We start from the raw sequence: 22,516 nt of genomic DNA on the forward strand, positions 1-22,516 counted from the left end.
CATGAGTAGACACTTTAAGCCTTGACTTGATTTTTGGTATCAAGAGACTTCTTTTGACTAAAAAACTCCTTAAAAGCAGAAAGTGTAGTCCATGTTTAGTCTGTGCAGACTTCACAGGCTTAAAACAAGATGTGTTTGTGAAACACAATGTCCCCCTATATGGCGTTTGACCTTGAAGGATGACCTTGACCCTTCACCACTCAAAATGTGCAGCTCCTTGATATACACATGCATTTCAAATATAAAATTGCTAGCTTCAATATTGCAGAAGTGACATAACATGAGCAATTTTGACCCATATATTTGACCTTGAAGGATGACCTTGACCTTGACCTTTCACCACTCAAAATGTGCAGCTCCATGAGATACACATGCATGCCAAATATCAAGTTGCTATCTTCAATATTGCAAAAGTATTCATAAAATAAGCGATTTGGGCCACATATATTTGACCTCTGACCTTGAAGGATAACCTTGACCTTTCACCACTCAAAATGTGCAGCTCCATGAGATACACATGCATGCCAAATATCAAGTTGCTATTTTCAATATTGCAAAAGTATTCATAAAATAAGCGATTTGGGCCACATATATTTGACCTCTGCCCTTGAAGGATGACCTTGACCTTTTACCACTCAAAATGTGCAGCTCCATGAGATACACATGCATGCCAAATATGAAGTTGCTATCTTCAATATTGCAAAAGTATTCATAAAATGAGCGATTTTGGCCACATATATTTGACCTCTGACCTTGAAGGATGACCTTGACCTTTCACCACTCAAAATGTGCAGCTTCATGAGATACACATTCATGCCAAATATGAAGTTGCTATCTTCAATGTAGCAAAAGTTATTGCAAAATGTTAAAAGTGGCGCAAACCAACCAACCAACAGACCAACCAACCAACAGACCAACCAACAGACAGGGCAAAACCAATATGTCCCCCACTACTATAGTGGGGGACATAAAAAATTACAAAGAGGTTAAAAGTAAATAAATTAGCAAATATGTTAATATCTTAGAAATAATATTTGTCTGCCTTAATTTGTTGTCAAATTATGACCAACTGGTAGGAGTTTATATGCCTTGGAATTAAAGCAAAAGTAGGAAGCAAACAACTGCATTATTAGAATGTTCTGCATTAGCCAGATCACCACAGCCACTGCCCTAAGAAACTTTCACAGACAGTGACCTAATGTAGCCATAAGCTTTCGCAGACAGTGACATAATGTAGCCATAAGAAGCTTCCACAGACAGTGACATAATGTAGCCATAAGAAGCTTCCACAGACAGTGACATAACGTAGCCATAAGAAACTTCCACAGACAGTGACATAATGTAGCCATAAGAAGCTTCCACAGACAGTGACATAATGTAGCCATAAGAAGTTTCCACAGACAGTGACATAACGTAGCCATAAGAAGCTTCCACAGACAGTGACATAATGTAGCCATAAGAAGCTTTCACAGACAGTGACATAAGGAAGCCATAAGAAGCTTTCACAGACAGTGACCTAATGTAGCCATAAGAAGCTTTCACAGACTGTGACATAATGTAGCCATAAGTTTTCACAGACAATGACATAATGTAGCCATAAGATACTTTCACAAACAGTGACATAATGAAGCCATAAGAAGTTTTCACAGACAGTGACATAATTTAGCCATAACAAGCTTTCACAGACAGTGACATAACGTAGCCATAAGAAGCTTTCACAGACAGTGACATAATGTAGCCATAAGAAGCTTCCACAGGCAGTGACATAATGAAGCCATAAGAAGCTTTCACAGACAGTGACATAAGGAAGCCATAAGAAGCTTTCACAGACAGTAACATAATGTAGCCATAAGAAGCTTCCACAGACAGTGACATAATGAAGCCATAAAAAGCTTTCACAGACAGTGACCTAATGTAGCCATAAGAAGCTTTCACAGACTGTGACATAATGTAGCCATAAGCTTTCACAGACAGTGACCTAATATATCCATAAGAAGCTTTCACAGACAGTGACCTAAGTTAGCCATAAGAAGTTTTCACAGACAGTGACATAATGTAGCCATAAGAAGCTTTCACAAATAGTGGTATAATGTAGCCATAAGAAGCTTCACATACAATGGCATATTGTAGCCATAAGAAGCTTTCACAGACAGTGACCTAAGTTAGCCATAAGAAGTTTTCACAGACAATGACATAATGTAGCCATAAGATACTTTCACAAACAGTGACATAATGAAGCCATAAGAAGTTTTCACAGACAGTGACATAATTTAGCCATAACAAGCTTTCACAGACAGTGACATAACGTAGCCATAAGAAGCTTTTACGGACTAGCCATAAGAAGCTTTCACACACAGAGACATAATGTAGCCATACAAAGTTTTCACAGACGGTGACATAATGTAGTCCTAAGAAGCTTTCAAAGATAGTGACATAATGTAGCCATAAGAAGCTTTTACAGACTGTGGCATAATGTAGTCATAAGAAGCTTTCACAGACAGTGTCATAATGTAGCCATAAGTTTTCACAGACAGTGACATAATGTTGCCATTATAAACTTTCACAAACAGTGACATAATGTAGCAATAAGAAGCTTTTACAGACTGTGACATAATGTAGCCATAAGAAGCTTTCATAGACAGTGACATAATGTACCCATAAGTTTTCACAGACAATGACATAATGAAGCCATAAGAAACTTTCACAAACAGTGACATTATGAAGCCATAAGAAGCTTTCACAGACAGTGACATAATGCAGCCATAAGAAGCTTTCACAGACAGAGACATAATGTAGCCATAAGTTTTCACAGACAGTGACAAAATGTAGCCATAAGAAGCTTTCACAGACAGTGACAAAATGTAGCCATAAGAATCTTTTACAGACTGTGACATAATGTAGCCATAAGAAGCTTTCACAAACAGTGACATAATGTAACCATAAGAAGCTTTTACAGACTGTGACATAATGTAGCCATAAGAAGCTTTCACAGACTGTGACATAATGTAGCCATAAGAAGCTTTCACAGACAGTGTCATAATGTAGCCATAAGTTTTCACAAACAGTGACATAATGTTGCCATCAGAAACTTTCACATACAGTGACATACTGTAGCCATAGGAAGCTTTCACATACTGTGACATAATGAAGCCAAAAGTAGCTTTCAAAGACCAGGGTTTTTTATCTTATATAACAGACGCCGTATATTGGCGTCTTCCCCCAGAAATTTAGGCTGTTTTTTTCCCCTTTCCGGATAGAAAAATTCCCCCAGCAGAAGCTTTTTCTCCACCATAAAACAGTTCCAAACAATTGAATTTTACAACAAATTTGCTCAAAATTGTTCAAAACACTGTTTGGTACCCATCCAATTATGCTTCCCATCCCATACATGCCATACTGTACTGTATAAATTTTACAATTGTTACCTCCCATGGCCAATTTACTATTACTTTCAACTCGCTTTCGGTTAATTGTCACCAAAATGTTCACTTATTTAACAATTTGCTAGCAAATTCACAGTGTAGACGTTCATTCACATTTGCGAAAATAACGGTTAATTTTGATCATATATCTGCACCTGTGATACGAGGCAAACAACAAATGCAACTCGAAAGATTACGGAATTTAACACGCAATCATAGACTATAGATCCGTTAATTCACAATCAATTGAGATACCGCTGGATTGCAATATTATATATTTGTCAGGTCTTTTATTTAGCCCATCCCATCAATTGCTGTTAACATACTATGGTTGATAAGTACACATGTTACATATTCAACATGTGTTTAAAATGTTTGAACATTCACTTTATTTTATGTTTAATTGTCAGGGCCAGACCAGTTATTGACAGAGGAGGAGATGGAAGCATTAGTGGAAATGTTAAAAGGGAAGAAAAACAGGGAAAGGCCACTGTAAAATTGTCTTATGGAATGTAAATTAACCAGAAACATTGATCTATGAAGAAAATAACAGTCTTTTTTTTACCCAGTAAAAGTTAGACTCTTAACATTATACCCCATTAAGGAAAATCACGCATTAAATTTCCCCCATGTAAGGGCAAAAGGCCCTATCCCCCCCACAACCCCCCCCCCCCCCCCCCTGAAAACACCTGCAGACAGTGACATAATGTAGCCATAACATAAACATACATCACAACCAGCGGCACAATAACTCACAAATGCAGTTCAATGTCCATTAACATTACATAATATGCAAGGAATCATTACATGAGAGGCAGCAAATGATGGGAGGGGTGGGATTAACTTGATATTGGCTTGCAAGAGGTAGCAGTCTTAAAATACACCTATTAGGTGATTAGCCAAATAAAAACCTACTATTATGCACATTCAGTGGGTAAATGGTCTGATAACTTTTCAAAGTAATATGAATACACTATTCAGAAGATTACAATATTAATGTCTGCGGGATGAGTATTTGCAAGTACTTTCTATCACACCCTTGCCAGATAGAGCCATACATCAAAATGCAATGCAGACAATCTTGGTGGGTGAATAAGCAAAATCTTAATATGAAATACAGCTTCATGCAAATGCAGTGCATTGATATAATTTACACATGATTTTGGTTCTGAAACAAATATAAGTTAACATGTCAGTATCTGTGTTAACTTGCTCATAAAATTGTCCAAAGTAAAGAATGTCTGATTGATAAAAAGATTATTGTTTTCAGTCTTTTGTCATATTCATAAGTTGTTCAAAGATAAATATCAAAATAAGATGGTGATCTAAGACCCAAACAATAATTTTAAAAACCCTGAGGGAAGCTAAGGGGGGCAGCAAGCCTCGAGAGCTCTTGGAATCTCCAGCATCAGGCAAAGCTTTTCATTAAATGTTATGTTTTGCTATTATCATTATTTTAGACTTATCCACATTTTTTTTCTTATCAATATAACATCAAAAATCCTTTTATTAGGAAAACATGGGGAATTTTCCCTTTATTATCCATTATGCAAAACGTTTTTTGAATGCACACGTTAAGGTGACAAATTATTTCCTGATATATGTAGGTTCCTTGTAAACATATTGTTTGATACACAATGAGTTGATTAAACACTATCCATCATTTTCACTTATATAAATATGAATTTGCACAATTCAACTATTATATGAGTCATGTTCTGAGAAAACTGAGTATAATGCATGTGCGTAGTGTCGTCCCAGATTAGCCTGTGCGGACTGCACCTTATCAGGGACGACACTTTCCGCTTTCATGACATTTTTCGTTAAAATGAAGTCTCTTTGTAGCAAAAATCCAATTTTGGGGGAAATTGTTGTCCCTGATTAAACTGTGCAGACTGCACAGGCTAATCTGGGATGACACTGAACGCACCTGCAGTTTGCACAGTTTTGTCAGAACGTGACTCATATATGGACACTACTGGTAATTCTGAATATCATAGCTAAAGTGAGCAATATAAACTGAGCAATATCAACTATTTGTGGCCCAAATACTTTCATTCACTAATGATATATTTCATTTTATTCAAACGCAAGTTGTTACAAGCAGCTAACAATAGTAAGTGTATATGAAATAAGATATGATTCAAAAGTTGATGCAACATCAAAAAGTCTCAATTGCACCATGATTATAGCATTTTCATTTGTAGCAAATGTGGGTTTGCTAGCAAGTGAAGCTGGAGCTAAACGTTTTAGCAGTGAATTAAAATATTTTTCTTAATTGTTCTTTAAACCTTTCAGCGCTGGAACCGAATTTTAAAGGCCTTTGCAAACAGTTAGGATCCAGATGAGACGCCACAGAACGTGGCGTCTCATCAGGATCCAAACTGTTTGCTATTCTGATAGTATTCTTTGAAAAAAATCGAAGAAAATGATAATTTAAAAAAATTCAGCAGAATACATTTTAGCAGACTACAAATTTCCCAGCATGCAAAGGGTTAATTACCTTGATACTGACCTACCACTAGAGATTGGTGTTTTCCAGTGTTCTGATGGGAGATGAAAACCCTTAATAATATGTGCTCATCTTTTTTGATTCCACTTGTTTTAACTTATATAAGTACCATCATAATGCCTCATACATACATTTATGTATAAATATATACCACAATTCATTTTGCTTGATCAATTTTTATGTTCATAAAAGTACAATTTGTAAATAAATAGATCAGAAAAAAAAGATTGAGGGTTGGAAACTTAAAATGTCTGAATTTTTTCTTAAACTGTGAGTTTAAATGCTGAATACAATTACACCAGGAGTTATGTGAAGAAAAAACAGAAATCAAAATGTCGTATTACAGTTCTAAAACCTTAAACCTGGCATATTAAACAGACTTTGCTGGCATGCCCCTACTTGAAAACACATGATCAGCTGACTTAATGACAGGATTGCGTGTGCGCAATTCAGGGTCAGGTTCTATGCAAAAGGCGTCAATATTAGGTTTCGGTAATTTACAATTTGTAAAAGGAACATCAGACTGGCAAAACAAACGACACTTTTATCACCATTAGAACCTGCTAAGTGCGTCAAATTACTGGTTTCAGCTTACAATTTCTAGTACTCACACTTCTTTTGACATGATTTTTTTCCATAATGCAAAAAATGATAATCAGCCACTAAATCTGTAGATACTGTCATATATGCATGCAACACTGTGAAAATTGCACAAAATTGTCAAACAAAAAAAATTATGTTCAATTCAATGCAAGGTGTTGAGATAATGTCAAAGCAATTATGTGTTGTCCTTAAACAAGGGCTTCTTGTACAACAATTGGTGTTTGCAAAAAATAATAAGGTTTCCTTGTGCAGGAGACATTTTCAATATTTAAAGGGATCTTTTCACAGTTTGGTCAATTGACAAAATTGAAAAAAGTTGTTTCAGATTCGCAAATTTTCGGTTTAGTTATGATATTTGTGAGGAAACAGTATTACTGAGCATTTGCCATGGTCTAATATAGCCATTATATGCATCTTTTGACGATATAAAAACCTAAAAATTATAAAGCGTTGCAAGGCGAAACGATTGAATAATTTGGAGAGTTCTGTTGTTGTCGTTTAAATTTGTGAAACTACGAAGACTGCTTATATAATGTATAAAATACGGATCTTATGTATGCTTGGCAGAATAGCTCAGTTGGCTAATGCGTTTTTACTTCAGGATGCCGGGGGTCACTGGTTCGAGCCCAGTGCTGCGGGCTACTTTTTTTTCCCTTTTTAAATTTTATTTTTGATTTTTTACTGGAGCTTTTAAAATTTAATGTTTACATTTATCAATATATAGCATTTAATGGCAAACTTCAAAACATGCCAAAATCTGTGAAGAGGCCCCTTTAAGTTTTGTTTTTTCATTTCTCACTTTTATGGTTCATCAAATTCTTTGATGGAAATGTGTCCTGAAACTATGACAATCAACTGTTAAATATTTTGTTACTGTTACACGCTGGGAATGTTATATAATTTTATGTCACATGGGGAAAATAATTTTAAGTAATAAAAAAATCACTTATATCACAGCACTTTAACAATTAACATTAAGGCAATAATAAGAAATATCCCAATTAAAAAAACAAAAACATTAGCTTATTTTTATGTCAGGGGCAAATACTTGCATCATAAAATTTAAGGTTTGGCTAGTCAGAATAGGTGATTACTTAAGTTCAAATAATTATGAATATGGAAATGTCTTGAACTAAAAAAACTTCTTTGGTTTGGATGGAGTCCATTGTCGTATGTCAGGTAAGTGTTGTTTTGTCAATTAAGTACAAATCAAATCTGATCATAAAGAAAGAAGTTATGTCAATAAACGCAAAAAATATTAATTTGACCTTGAGTCATGGTCATTCAAAGGTCAAGGTCAAATTCAACTTGCCAGGTACAGTACCCTCATGATAGTAATAAAGAATTTGAAGTTTGAAAGCAATAGCCTTGATACTTAAGAAGTAAAGTGGATCTAAACACAAAATTTAACAAAATATTCAAAGTTACTAAGACATTAAGAGGGCCATAATTCAGTTAAAATGCCAACCAGAGTTATGCAACTTTTCTTTACAGCAACCTTACGATAATTAGCAAAGTTTCCAAGTCTGAAAGCAAAAGCTATGATACTTTAGGACTAAAATGGACCAAAACACAAAACTTAACCAAATGTTCAATTATCTAAGTATAAAAGGGGCCATAATTCTGTCAAAATGGCAGTCAGAGTTACATAAATTTGCATGCACAGTCACCTTAAGATAGTTAGTAAGTGTTGCAAGTATGAAAGCAATAGCTTTGATACTTTAGGAATACAGTGGACCTAAACACAAAACTTAACCAAATTTTCAATTTTCTAAGTATAAAAGGGAACATAATTCTTACAAAATGCTTGATACAGTTGTCTGCTCTTGTTGATAGATTTGGGTCATGCTGGTAAAGAAGTTTACAAATTAAAAAAGCAATTTACAAGGTACATAGAAAATATTTGAGGTGGTATGCAAACTTTAACATAGATTAATCAATAATATGCATATTCTTATTATAATTCTAAGTGGGAAAAGGGCCATATTTTTTACAAAATGCTTGATAAAGTTGTCTGCTCTTGTTTATAGCTTGGGGTCATGTTGGTAAACAAGTATGCAAAATATAAAAGCAATATGTCAAGGGACATAGAAAATATTTGAGGGTGTACGCAAACTTTAACATTCCAACGCTCAGGCTCACACTCGCACCGACGCCAAGGTGAGTAGGATAGCTCCACTATATATATTTAAAATATAATAGTCAAGCTTAAAACAGGGATCATATTGGTTTTCCAGTCCAAGACCCATTTGGTTTGAAAAAGACCAATTGAAATTACAGTCGAAACCTGATGGGTTGAACTCGCCAGGACCGGCAACAAAAAGTTCAAGCCATCCGGAATTCCGATTTCTAATTAAACTTTTGTTTATGAACATTTTTTCCTCCAGTTGAAGAGTACACATATTGTTTAAACTCCGTACTACTTTTACTCAAATCAATTAACTATTGAGTCAATTACATACATGTGTAACTATTGCGTGCCTTTAGTGAAATGATCCTAATCGATTAATAGTTTATGCGAACCAAAGCGACTTGGAGCCCTCCAAACAAAAAAACGTGAAAATTGTGACCGGGACTCAGTGAAAACATCTCGAGCCAGCGGATAATTCGAGCCTCGCGAATTCGAGCCATCCGACAAAATTTTATATGATATATAGCAATACAAAATTGGTGCTTCTATGAGAGTTAGAGCAAACCGGAAATTGGAGCAAAACGAGTTCGAGACATCGGGTTTCGACTGTACTGTCATTTAGTATGTCCATCTTTGTTAAATTCTCCAGTCACAATAAAAATCATAATAATTCCCTCATAATGTGAGCCTAGTTCAGGGAATTCTGAACTGTATGATCCTTTCTGCTTTTATGAAAGTTTTTGTTTCATGGAAGTCTCTCTTGTACAAAGTCTAGATTAAGCAGAAAGGCATGTCCCTGATTAGCATGTGGGGACTAACCTAGGATGTTGCAAATGCATTAAGCCCTGGTTTCCCAGAACAAGGCTAATGGTAACATCATGCATATGTTTTATGGCTCCAATTCGCTAAGGTGTGAATGGGGGTGGATCAAAGATGCTGTGAATGACACCAGTTGTGTATCAATCCATGCATAATTAAAGTGAAGTTGCAGTTGTTTGTTGAATTTTATTAAAAGGTTCTACCTCCCACACATATATTGGTCTTAACACTCTACTTCTCCATGATAAAATCATGGCCTGTTGCTATAGAGATTGATTATAGCAATCCTGTAATCATTGTGGAAATTGTGCTTTTACTGCAAAATGGTTTAATTGAACTTTCTGATGTCACAAGGACATTGTCAGATTGTCTCTTTTAACAACAAGAGCACAGCATTATGGGTGCCAACGCTCGGCTGCGGGTGCAGTTTTGAATAAATGAAAGCTTGTCAGAATTTTTAATTTTTCAGAGGTCACAGTGACCTTGACCTTTAACTTTGTGACCAAACAAACAAGAGCACCGCCTTGCGGGTGCAGACCGCTCATCATTTTCTTTTTAAAGGGGAAGGGACCTATCTCAATTTCAATCACAAATGAGGGAGGGGTGGAGTGAAGAGGGGTGTATAGTGTGGGGGTGTGGACATTTATTACATTATCTTCCAAAAATGCGGAAAAAAATGCAAAAAAAATTCAAAAATTTTTCAGGGGTGGGTGGAGGGGGGAGGGGATTCTTGGGTGCGATGGTTGGACGGTATTTCAAAAATAAAATAATAAAAATTAATATTTGTTTTTTAACCGTTTAAAAAAAAAATAAATTGGGGGGGTGGGGTGGGTGGGGGGTAAAGTGTGAGGGTGTGGTGATCATTTGTGAGATGATCTTATAAAAAAATAAAAAATAATAATTTAGGGGGGGGGGGGGGGGGGGGAGGATTCGGGAGGGGGGGAAGGGGGAGGGGAGGGCACGGGGGATGGTTTGGGTAGAGTCTATTGTGGTATGTCAGGTAAGAGAAGTTTTGTCAAAGTATCAATCAAATCTAATCATAAATAAAGAAGTTATGGCAATTTTAGAAAATTTAATAATTTGACCTCGAGAGTCAAGGTCATTCAAAGGTCAAGGTAAAATTCAACTTGCCAGGTACAGTAACCTCATGATAGCATGAAAGTATTTGAAGTTTGAAAGCAATAGCCTTGATACTTTAGAAGTGGATCGATACACAAAATTTAACCATATATTCAAAGTTACTAAGTCAAAAAAGGGCTATAATTGCGTAAAAATGACTTCCAGAGTTATGCAACTTGTCCTTTTACTATACCCTTATGATAGTTTGCGAGTGTTCCAAGTATGAAAGCGATATCTATGATACTTTAGGGGTAAAGTGGACCAAAACACTAAACCAAATTTTCAATTTTCTAAGTATAAAGGGCCCATAATTCTGTCCAAATGCCAGTCAGAGTTACATAACTTTGCCTGCACAGTCCCCTTATGAAAGTTAATAAGTGTTGCAAGTATGAAAGCAATAGCTTTGATACTGAAGGAATAAAGTGGACCTAAACACAAAACTTAACCAAATTTTCAATTTTCTAAGTATAAAAAGGGCACATAATTCTGTCAAAATGCCAGTCAGAGTTACATAACTTTGCCTTCACAGTCCCCTTATGATAGTTAGTAAGTGTTGCAAGTATGAAAGCAATAGCTTTGATACTTAAAGAATAAAATGGACCTAAACACAAAACTTAACCAAAATTTTCAATTTTCTAAGTATAAAAATTGCACATAATTCTGTCAAAATGCACGCCAGAGTTATCTTACTTTGCCCGCCCAGTCCCCTCATGATAGTAAGTAAGTGTACCAAGTTTGAATGCAATAGCATTGATACTTTCTGAGAAAAATGGACCTAAACGCAAAACTTAACCGGACGCCGACGCCAACGCCGACGCCAAGGTGATGACAATAGCTCATTTTTTTTCCAAAAAATAGATGAGCTAAAAATGGGTGTGGCATGTAGAACTCATCAAGGTGCTTCTGTATATGAAGTTTCAAAGTTTTAGGTGGAAGCACTTTGATTTTAGAGCAATATGTCAAGGTTTTAGCATGACGCGGACAGCAGAGGACACAACAAGCTGGCCATGACAATACCTCCGGTTTTCTCCGAAAACAGCCGAGCTAAAAATCAAATCTAGGCGGATGACATTTTATGCACATGCACATGAATAAAGCCCAGTTTTCCTACATTAGTAGGCGTGCTCATAAAGCTCACAGCATATTGTCAATTATTGGTCTTTGACTGTGTACTGCACAGTGCTGACAATAACTCAGCTTAGACAACATTACATGAGCCATGCTAATACAATCTTTGATGTCATCACTTCCTTCGCCCTATGAGCCCCCACTTGGTGAATGTCGTTTAATGCATGTGGGTAAAGTTTGCACAGCCTAATCAGGTACGCCACTTCCAGCCTAAAATCGATTTTCGGTAAGAAATTCCTATAAATGAAAAATACCATACCAGCAGAAAGTGTTGTCTCTGATTAGCCTGGATAAATATGGGACAACACTTTACCCACATGCATTAAGCCCAGTTTTCCCAGACTGAGGCTCCATCTCTGATGCCATCACTCCCTTCCCCATACCTAATGAAACCAAATCCAGTGTACCATGGCTGGCAGCAAGTCCTGAAAAAGTAAACATCTACCATGCACTTTCCTATCTCTGTTCCACTTCGGTCAATGACATAAAATGCACCGTGCTTCTGTTTTGCACCTGCATTTGTTTACAAATTTGATTGCTGTCACGATTTACGCAAATTCCTAATGACAAACTGCAAGCGTAAATTACTCACTAAATGCAAATCTTAACTGTAGGGTCTATTTCCTGCAATGACATAATAGTGTAATATTTTATCATAGTTGTGGAAATGATTTATACAACCACAAAATACAATTATTAAATCAACTGCATGCACTCTTTGAGCTGTTGTTTTGAAGCTCCTGTGTTTTATAACCATATAGTATTAGTCATTCCTTAAATATCAAAGATCATGTTCCACTATAGTAGCTAATGGAATTTGGATATCAGACGCCTATCATTATCCATCTTGCAGTTATAGCTCACTTGTGGATATTATGACATTTGATGCTGTATTTTTTAAGCTGGTTTCAAACATGACATTCCCTTTTGATGTTCTTTTATCATCAGACAATTAAGTGTTTCCACAATTCTGCCAGACCGTCCTGATATTCACAATCAAGCTGCATCAGGAAACAAAGGTCCTTATCCCATATACGGCCAGCATAGATAAAGCCAAACCTCGGAGAAGTCGCACAGTCTAATCAGGAGTTACCCTGTCTGCTATTAAAAAGGGAGGACCACAGGATCAAAATAACATGAGCTGCGTCACGCTAAAAAGTGTCTTCTGACATAATGCATCTGGCATAGCTCCAGACCAACCTGCCCATGTCTGCTAATTCGACAACGATACCTTGTGGAACTTTATAGCAGAAAAGGTAGCTCCTCACTGGCCTTCCGGAATGTGCACTGAATAAGACCCATTTTTGCATGATGAGACTCGATGCATTTTGGATGTGTTTTTGATCTAGCACCACAAGTTATTCTTTAATTTACTCAAACAAGTTACTAGACAACAGTAAACCTTTTATATCCTGATATTCAAAGGCTTTTTTCTGTTTTTCCACAAGGCTACTTTCATGTTTGTGCAATTATTTTCTTCTTTCTTCCCCACTTGTTTCACTTGGCTACTTTCATGTCTATGCAATTATTTTCTTTACACATCTTAGGACCAGGTTTCTTTTCATGGTTGTCTTTGCCTTTTATCAGGTTAAGATCTTAGAATGAATCTTATTTACTTTTACCGGCTCAATCAGATATAACATGCAGCAGCAGCAGCAGCCTTCAACTGTATCTTTGACAGGTTAAACATTAATGCATAAGCATAATTGTCATCCCAGACAAGTCTCTGCAGTCTGCACAGGCTTATCAGAGATGACACTTTCTGCCTGTACTGGATTTTTGCTACAAGACTTCCTTTAAATATACAGGAGGGTCATTGGCCCTAAGGCTCTCACATGAGGCCCAAAGGAACTATTGTGAACTAGAGATGTAATGGTCAGAAACACAATGCCCCCCTTCTGCGCCACTTTGAAGCCATATATTTGACCTTTGACCTTGAAGGATGACCTTGACTTTGACCTTTCACCACTCAAAATGTGCAGCTCCATGAGATACACATGCATGCCAAATATCAAGTTGCTATCTTCGATATTGTAAAAGTTATGACCAATGTTAAAGCTTCAGGACGGACGGACGGACTGACTGACTGACTGACAGACGGACTGACAGACAGTTAAAAAAGTATATGCCACCCTTTGGGTGCATAAAAAGTGTGAGCTGATTCATTAATTAACCCATTTATGCCTAGCATCCTGAAAAAAGGACTTTGCAAACAGAGTAGATCCAGATGAGATGCCACATGATGCAGCGTCTCATCAGGGTCTGCCCTGTTTGCTTAAAGGAATTTCAGTAAGTAATATTCTAAATATAGAAATAAATATACTAGACATCCCGAATTTTGGAAAGAAATTGATCCAATTTAGAAGGATGGGAGAGTCACTGGGCATCAATGGGTTAAGATTGGACCAAAAAAGTGACTTCTAGAGTATTTACATATTGTTTTTTCCGCATAACACCCCATAATTGATATAAGTGTGAGGCAGCTAAGAACTGTGCAGAACGAGAGTGCCGACGGCATTAAACGTCCATTGGCAAGATACTGGGAAGTTTCTGCTGAAGTATATGTTAAAGGAAGAGTTGACTGAATTAAAATCTAAAAGGCTATCAAAAAGAAAAGCCTTCTTTAGAATAAGTACACAAAAATGAAACAAGAAGTAGAGAAATATTGCAAACCATCCTATATCAATAGGAAAATCAGAAATATTTATCAACGGAGATTGGTATTTGGGAGCAAGTAAATGTCCTGTTCATAAGTCCATTGGCAAGCCAATGGAAAAAAAGGCCATTCACTTTCTTTGATCTCATAGATGTAAATGTTCATGGTTCATTGACATAGATAACAAACAAAGTGGTATATCTTTTTTTGAGTTATTTCTTGTTACCTAGTGACCTATTTTTATAGCTCACATTAACCAGTTTCAATCTCAGTTGAGATTTCATGGGCAAAAATCTTCTAGCCAAATTTCATGAAGATTGGCTAAGAAATGTGACTAAGAAAGCGTAAACAAGTTTTCACTATAGCCATGTATGGAAAACTACACTGTCCTCCCACCCCCATCCGGGCTTCATTGTTTTTCAACAAACGGGAAGAATTTTCAAACTTGACCAAGAAGTCATTAGAACAAGTGTTCTAACTAAGTTTCATTTAGATTGCACTAAAAATTTGATTACTAGAGAGTTAACATGGTTTAATGTAGCCATATTAGGAAAAATGCCGCTCTCCCTGGCGGCCTTGTTTTTCAAAAGACGGGAACTATTTTTGCACTCAGCCTAGATATCATAAAAACAATTGTTCTGAAAAAGTTTCATGAAAATTAGACTAGAGTATAAACAGGGTAAATGTTGATGCTTCATGACTGGAGATAGACGATGCACCATTGACAAAAGGCCATTAGAAAAGCTCACCATGAGCACATTACGCTCAGGTGAGCTAAAAATACAATTAAATCGTCATCTTTGATTAGTCTGTGCAGACTTTATTCACAAGCTTTGACCCATTTATGCTTAGCGTCTAGAAAAAAGGCCTTGGCAAACAGCGAAGACCCAGGGTCTGCGCTGTTTGCTTTAAGGAATTTTTGTCAGAAATATTCTAAATATAGAAATAAATATACTAGACATCCCTAATTTTGATCCAATTTAGAAGGATGGAAGAGTCCACTAGGCATATATGGGTTAAGCCCAGTGTTCCTTACATTTCTACTGTATCTTGGACAGGTAAACCATAATCCTGCAGTTCAGTCAACATCTGCATGTTCTACCAGAACACAAAACATGGTCTAGACAAAACATGCCCCAACAAAAATATCCACCACATGCATTTATAATAATAATCTTGACATTCTAGAAAAACATTTTTTCATAAAATGGCTCCAAGATTATACAACTCAGAAAAATGGAAAGTACAACTTAGCCGTACTTCTGCTAACAATTCAAACAACTTAATTATGTTAAGGTATTTTTTTTTTTGCCTAAGATTTAAATAATTCAGATGTTTTTATGTTCTTTATGTCACTTGTTTTTCGAGTCTTCAAATAGCCAATGCGTCTGACCGAATTATTATTCCAGACGAATACAAAAAAGCATAGTTATTACGCTTGTTTTGCATGCCTGACAGAGATTTTACCATGTATACAGTGCGCGCATTACAAACATGCTATCTAATGCTCTGACTTAAGTGTCCTCTACACTAATAGGCACAACCAATGACAATGTGCAGATTTAGTGTTTAAAAAATAAACCTATGGTTTCCTCTGATAAAGCCTTTCAAAAACTGATTTCAATATCTTGCAGATTGTATTGCAGTTAAATGAACCAGGGTGTACTTCATGCATTTTGAATTCAGTTGTTTAAAAACAAAGTAATCTGCAACTTTTGACATCCATTGAAGGTAATCTAAATCCCCCAAAAGGAATCTGACAACATTGTTCAATGATCTACATAAAACATGACCACAATACAGATTGACACAGACAAGCTATTTTATATATTCTTTAATACTTAGCGTATAGCTTTGAAATATCATGCGCAGAAATAAAGAATCAGAGTGTCCAATTGGCATCAAGCTGTTCAGTTTGTTTCCTGTTTTGAATAGCAATTAAGATAAGAGCCCAAGATTACTTCAGATAACACCACTGCTCATGCCTGATTTATTTTTTACAACTTAAACTGCAAACAACACTCTTTTAAACAAACTTGACCTTTATTACAAATTTGACTAAAAATCGCCGCACAATGCTTTGTCATAGGAACAGAAGCTATGCACATAGCTTAGTTCAGGGGCACATAACTCACAAATAAATGGATCACTGCCTGTGGATAGTGTTCCTTCAACATCTGCAAAAACATTTTATGCCTTCCAAATCAAAGTAGCTAAGTTTAAGCGCACATAACTCAGTATCATGTGGATCACTGCACCTCAAAATCATACATCATATTGTCTCATATCATACAATATTGTATTTCATTTCATCAACACTTGCAGGTCTGGTTATGAATGCGACCAGGTCATGTTGCTTCATGTCAGTGAATAAGAGCAATCAAATTTGATATGTTGCATTAAATATTGCATTGGAATGATCTGTTTTAAAATTCATATAAATAAACTAAGCTTTTCTATCCCAAATTCATTTGCATATACCACCAAAACCAGTTTTAAATTACAAGAAACGCAGTTGTGTAATTCTCAGAAGAATTGTTTAAGCAAAATCATCAACATTTAAAAATAGAAACGCATTATGCATCCACTTGTGAGCTTGCATGTTAGTGATAACTTCAATAGAAACTTAACAGGAAGTTTAGTGTTGCAAAATTACAGTTTATTTTGCACTTATTATACATGTAGCCAGACATTGTTGTCATCTTGGCTTCCTGACTAGCAGACAGCCTTAGAAATTGAGATTTCCCTCCATTTTAAAAGTCTTGAAAACATGTCATCCTTCTTACCTCAATTATACGTCCACAAAAAATGCAATCCTTCTAAAGACTACAGCCATAGACAATGCAATCCTGCTTCCCTTTGTTCTAAAGTTGTAACAATGCAATCCTGCTTCCCTTCGCTCTACAGCTGTGGACAATGCAATCATCCTGCTTCCCTTCATTCTACAGCTGTAGGCAATGCAAACCTGCTTCCCTTCATTCTACAGCCTTATACAATGAAATCCTGCTTCCCTTTATTCTACAGCTGTTGATTATGAAATCTTGCTTCCCTTCGATCTACAGCTGTAGACAATGCAATCCAGCTGGCCTTCATTCTACAGCTGTAGACAATGCAATCCTGCTGCCCTTCATTCTACAGACGTAGACAATGCAATCCTGCTTCCCTTCATTCTACAGACGAAGACAATGCAATCCTGCTTCCCTTCATTCTACAGCTGTATACAATGCAATCCTGCTTCCCTTCATTCTACAGCTGTAGACATTGCAATCCTGCTTCCCTTCATTTTACAGCTGTAGACAATGCAATCCTGCTTCCCTATGTTCTATAGCTGTTAATAATGCAATATTGCTTCCCTTCGTTCTACATCCTAGAAAATGGAAACCTTCTTCCCTTCTTTTTACAGCCTTAGATAATGCAATTTTGCTTCCCTATGTTCTACAGCTGTAGACGATGCAATCCTGCTTCCCTTCGTTCTACAGCTGTAGACAATGCAATCCTGCTTAATTTCGATCTACAGCCTTAGACAATGCAATCCTGCTTCCCTTCGTTCTACAGCTGTAGACAATGCAGTCTTGCTTCCCTTTGTTCTACAGCCGTAAACAATGAAATCCTGCTTCCCTTTGTTCTACAGCCTTATACAATGAAATCCTGCTTCCTTTTATTCTACAGCTGTTGATAATGCAATATTGCTTCCCTTCATTCTACATCCTAGACAATGCAAACCTTCTTCCCTTCGTTCTACAGCCTTAGACAACGCAATCTTGCTTCCCTTTGTTCTACAGCTGTAGACAATGCAATTCTGCATCCCTTCGTTCTACAGCTGTAGACAATGCAATCCTGCTTCCCTTCATTCTACAGCTGTAGACAATGCAATCCTGCTTCCCTTCATTCTACAGCTGTAGACATTGCAATCCTGCTTCCCTTCATTCTACAGCTGTAGACTATGCAATCCTGCTTCCCTTTGTTCTATAGCTGTTGATAATGCAATATTGCTTCCCTTTGTTCTACATCCTAGAAAATGGAAACCTTCTTCCCTTCGTTTTACAGCCTTAGACGATGCAATCCTGCTTCCCTATGTTCTACAGCCGTAAACAATGAAATCCTGCTTCCCTTTGTTCTAAAGCCTTAAAGACAATACAATCCTGCTTCCCTTTGTTCTACAGCTTTAGACAATGAAATCCTGCTTCCCTTCGTTCTACAGCTGTAGATAATGCAGTCCTGCTTCCCTTTGTTCTACAGCCTTAGAAAATTAAATCCTGCTTCCATTTGTTCTACAGCGTAGATTATGCAGTCTTGCTTCCCTTCATTCTACAGCGTAGACATTGCAATCCTGCTTCCCTTCGTTCAACAGCCTTAGACCATGCAATGCTGCTTCCCTTCCTTCTACAGTGTAGACAATGCAATCCTGCTTCCCTTCCTTCTACAGCCTTAGACAATGCAATCCTGCTTCCCTATGTTCTACAGCTGTAGACAATGCAATCCTGCTTCCCTCCGTTCTACAGCTGTAGACAATGCAATCTTGCTTCCCATCGTTCTACAGCCTTAGACAATGTAATCCTTCTTCCCTTCGTTCTACAGCCGTAGACAATGCAATCCTGCTTCCCTTCGTTCTACAGCTGTAGACAATGCAATCCTGCTTCCCTTCGTTCTACAGCCATAGACAATGCAGTCTTGCTTCCCTTTGTTCTCCAGCCTTAGACAATGCAATCTTGCTTCCCTTTGTTCTACAGCCGTAGACAATGCAATTGTGCTTCCCTTCGTTCTACAGCTGTAGACAATGCAATCCTGCTTCCCTTTGTTCTACAGCCGTAGACAATGCAATCCTGCTTCCCTACGTTCTACAGCCATAGACAATGCAGTCTTGCTTCCCTTTGTTCTCCAGCTTTAGACAATGCAATCTTGCTTCCCTTTGTTCTACAGCCGTAGACAATGCAATCGTGCTTCCCTTCGTTCTACAGCTGTAGACAATGCAATTCTGCTTCCCTTTGTTCTACAGCCGTAGACAATGCAATCCTGCTTCCCTTCGTTCTACAGCCTTAGACAATGCAATCCTGCTTCCCTTTGTTCTACAGCTGTAGACAATGCAATCTTGCTTCCCTTCGTTCTACAGCCATAGACAATGAAATCCTGCTTCCCTTTGTTCTACAGCTGTAGACAATGCAATCCTGCTTTCCTTTGTTCTACAGCCTTTGACAATGCAATCCTGCTACCCTTCGTTCTAAAGCCGTTTTCCAGCTGTAGACAATGCCATCCTGCTTCCCTTTGTTCTAAAGCCGTTTTTCAGCTGTAGACAATGCAATCCTGCTTCCCTTCGTTCTAAAGCCGTTTTCCAGCTTTAGACAATGCAGTCCTGCTTTCCTTTGTTCTAAAGCGGTTTTCCAGCGGTAGACAATGCAATCCTGCTTCCCTTCATTCTAAAGCCGTTTTCCAGCCGTAGACAATGCAATCCTGCTTCCCTCAATTCTGCTGTCAAACATGTTGCACAGCTTCAAGGAAGGAGCAATGTACTTGGTGCTAATAAACCAGGCTGCAATGTTTTTTAGTGCTTAAACTGAGATGGAGCAGACTTGGATGTACATGACCAAGATTTAATGAACAGTATCCTTTTTTATTCTATTTTTTACTGTCTTATTTTGATATAAAGAAAAAAAATGAAACCATGTTTAAATGATGTTTATAAAAAATTGTTTTATAATTGTCATAATTTCTGGAATATTTATTGTTTCAAAAAGGATTATTTAGAAGTTTAACCTTTGAACCTCTTTTCATACAACAATTTGTAATCAGATTTACATATCTTGCATACATAACAATGTGACTGAATAAACAAGATCATTTTTCCCAGACCCCCTCTTCGTCACTGTCTACATCAACACATGGAAATAGTCGTTAGTGCTTATTAAGGCATACATAAAAAGTACATTTAAACTAATCACACTGTCTACTACAGTAGATTGCTAACCTACTGATCGACACATTCCAGACACACTTGCTGTGACAATGAATTTATATTATAAATAAATGATATATGCAATATTGTATGTGATTAATATTACCTATGAAATGAAACATACAACAAGAGATTTGTTTGTCAGAAACACAATGCCCCCTACTGCGCCACTTTGATTTATTTTAATTTTTCATCATTTGGCAGGTACAGATAATTTTCTCCCTTTAAAGCTTACCGTAAATTTGCGGCCATAAGTCGACCTAAAAACGCTCCCAAAATTGACTTTAACAGTCAACTCGAATTATGGATGAGGCACTAAATAAAAATTTAAAAAAACATATTTCTGTGCCCTTTTTTTTTTTAAAGTAATAAATCTCCGAAGCGGAGGAATGATGACTGTTTACGGTAAAGCCGACTCGTCTTTTATTTAAATGTCCGCCGATAACAAAATACTTCATGTTTACATTGGTTTTTAATTCATTGATCTTCGTAATAAGTCCAAATAAAAACATGTAACAATAACTTCGAAAATATCAAACATTTGTGACGTACGGTAAAGTGGCGAAATTTATACATAGCAATTTGTCTATTGATACATCATCCGTTGTCTGCTAAGAACAATAGAAAATCGACTGCTGACACTTGTACCCATTTAAAGTTAATCCGTGTAAATACAAACTGTCAACAGGTGCACGTGTCTTTATGCCACCAATTATCGCTTCTCTGCCTTTTGACTAAGATCAAAGTGTAAAGTGTAGTGTTTGCATCCTTTTGATCATTTGTCTTTATTGCGTCACGCCTAAAATAGTTATCCGTTAATGATATGCACAACAGTTCTGCTACAAACTACTTCTGACCAATCAAAAATAATTACTCTATCGTTGGATACGCCTTTAACCAATCGATATTGTTCAATTTCACATGGTATTTTTTTTTGATTGGATGAAGGTGTGGTTTCGTTGATTAATTCACAACTGTCCCACAATTTATGCATAATCGTTTCGTAAATAAATAGATCTTATCTGAGTGAACGAATTTTCACATCAATAGCACTAACATTTGAATACAAAAATATCTGCTCATAATATTAACGCTGAAAGTTATTACGTTAAATGGGAAACTAATTTTGATTTGTGAAATATATATTAAGTTCGAAATAATCAATGATATGTTATGATGATTTTGAACAATAAAATAGCTTTTTCGTGATAATAAATAATTGAAACATTGAATGTTTCGTATTAAATATATTCTTATTATTAATATCCAAAAAAATGTCAACTGCCAGTGCAAAAGCACTCAGAACCATGACTAAAACGTCACTTAAACATGTCTGAGATATTGAGGAAATTTATCCCCCGACTTATGGCAGAGTCAAGGCAAAAACCAAGTTTTTCTAGCCACATTATATCCCTCGACTTATGGCCGAGGTAGACTTATGACGGCGAATGTACGGTATTACTTCCCTTGGATTAGTTTTTTTTTACCTTTGACCTTGAAGGATGACCTTGACTTTCACTACTCATAATGTGCAGCTCCATGAGTAACACATATATCAAGAAGCTATCAGAAGCGATATAGAAGTTATGAGCATTTTTCGAAACCTAAACGCAAAGTGTGACGGACAGACGGACAGACTGACAGTCCGATCACTACATGCCCTCCTTCGGGGGCATAAACAATAAAGAAGACAATAAGCATATAACCACATCATAATAGTATCACTTTCAAGTCATATGAGTTCTTATTATTTAGAAACCCAATACTGCAAACCTATTTTTAACTTATGAACACATAAAATATAATGTACTCGTTTAATAATATAATAAATGAACCAAAAACGTTTCATAAATACTCCAAAAATTCACCATGTAGAATTCTTCAGTGACATTACTTAAGTCATTGACTTGAAAGTGACTCATTTCAAGCGTGTTTGATAGCATGTGCAACTGTTGATTTATAGCCATTTGTGAGGCCACATAAAAGTCATGTCCAACGACTGAATTAATTAACTGGCACATTTTCAGTTTCAGTGCATTAATGTCAAACCCTGCTCATGAGTTGTAAAGATTTTGTATGGTTAAATATTGCTGATTCATTAAAATACAAATAAGGGGCACTTTGGATAAACCTGATCTTAATGCGTTTGCATCCTGTTGTCTTAGATAAGCCTGTG

The 22,516-nt window shown here is 36.6% G+C and overlaps 2 protein-coding genes across 4 annotated transcripts in view; both read right to left on the reverse strand.

The window, feature by feature from the left end:
* LOC127844276 (uncharacterized) overlaps positions 1-22,516 on the reverse strand; it is a 276,480-nt gene that overhangs the window by 145,605 nt on the left and 108,359 nt on the right. The window contains exon 1 of one of the 3 annotated variants that reach the window (XM_052374369.1): positions 12,118-12,199. The exons of the other annotated variants lie outside the window; for them this stretch is intronic. Within the exon in view, the coding sequence (XP_052230329.1) occupies positions 12,118-12,175 (58 nt within the window). The 5' untranslated portion in view covers positions 12,176-12,199. Of the gene's footprint in view, positions 1-12,117; positions 12,200-22,516 lie in introns of those variants that run through there. 3 annotated transcript variants of the gene reach the window in all.
* Positions 11,257-22,516, reverse strand: part of LOC127844274 (DNA replication factor Cdt1-like) — a 228,731-nt gene continuing 217,471 nt past the window's right edge. Inside the window, exon 10 of the transcript XR_008032655.1 lies at positions 11,257-11,381. The gene's annotated coding sequence lies outside the window, so the exon portion shown is untranslated. The remainder of the gene's footprint in view (positions 11,382-22,516) is intronic.

This window comes from Dreissena polymorpha, chromosome 9 (assembly GCF_020536995.1).
Source record: "Dreissena polymorpha isolate Duluth1 chromosome 9, UMN_Dpol_1.0, whole genome shotgun sequence".
In the NCBI taxonomy this organism is placed as follows: Eukaryota; Metazoa; Mollusca; class Bivalvia; order Myida; family Dreissenidae; genus Dreissena; species Dreissena polymorpha.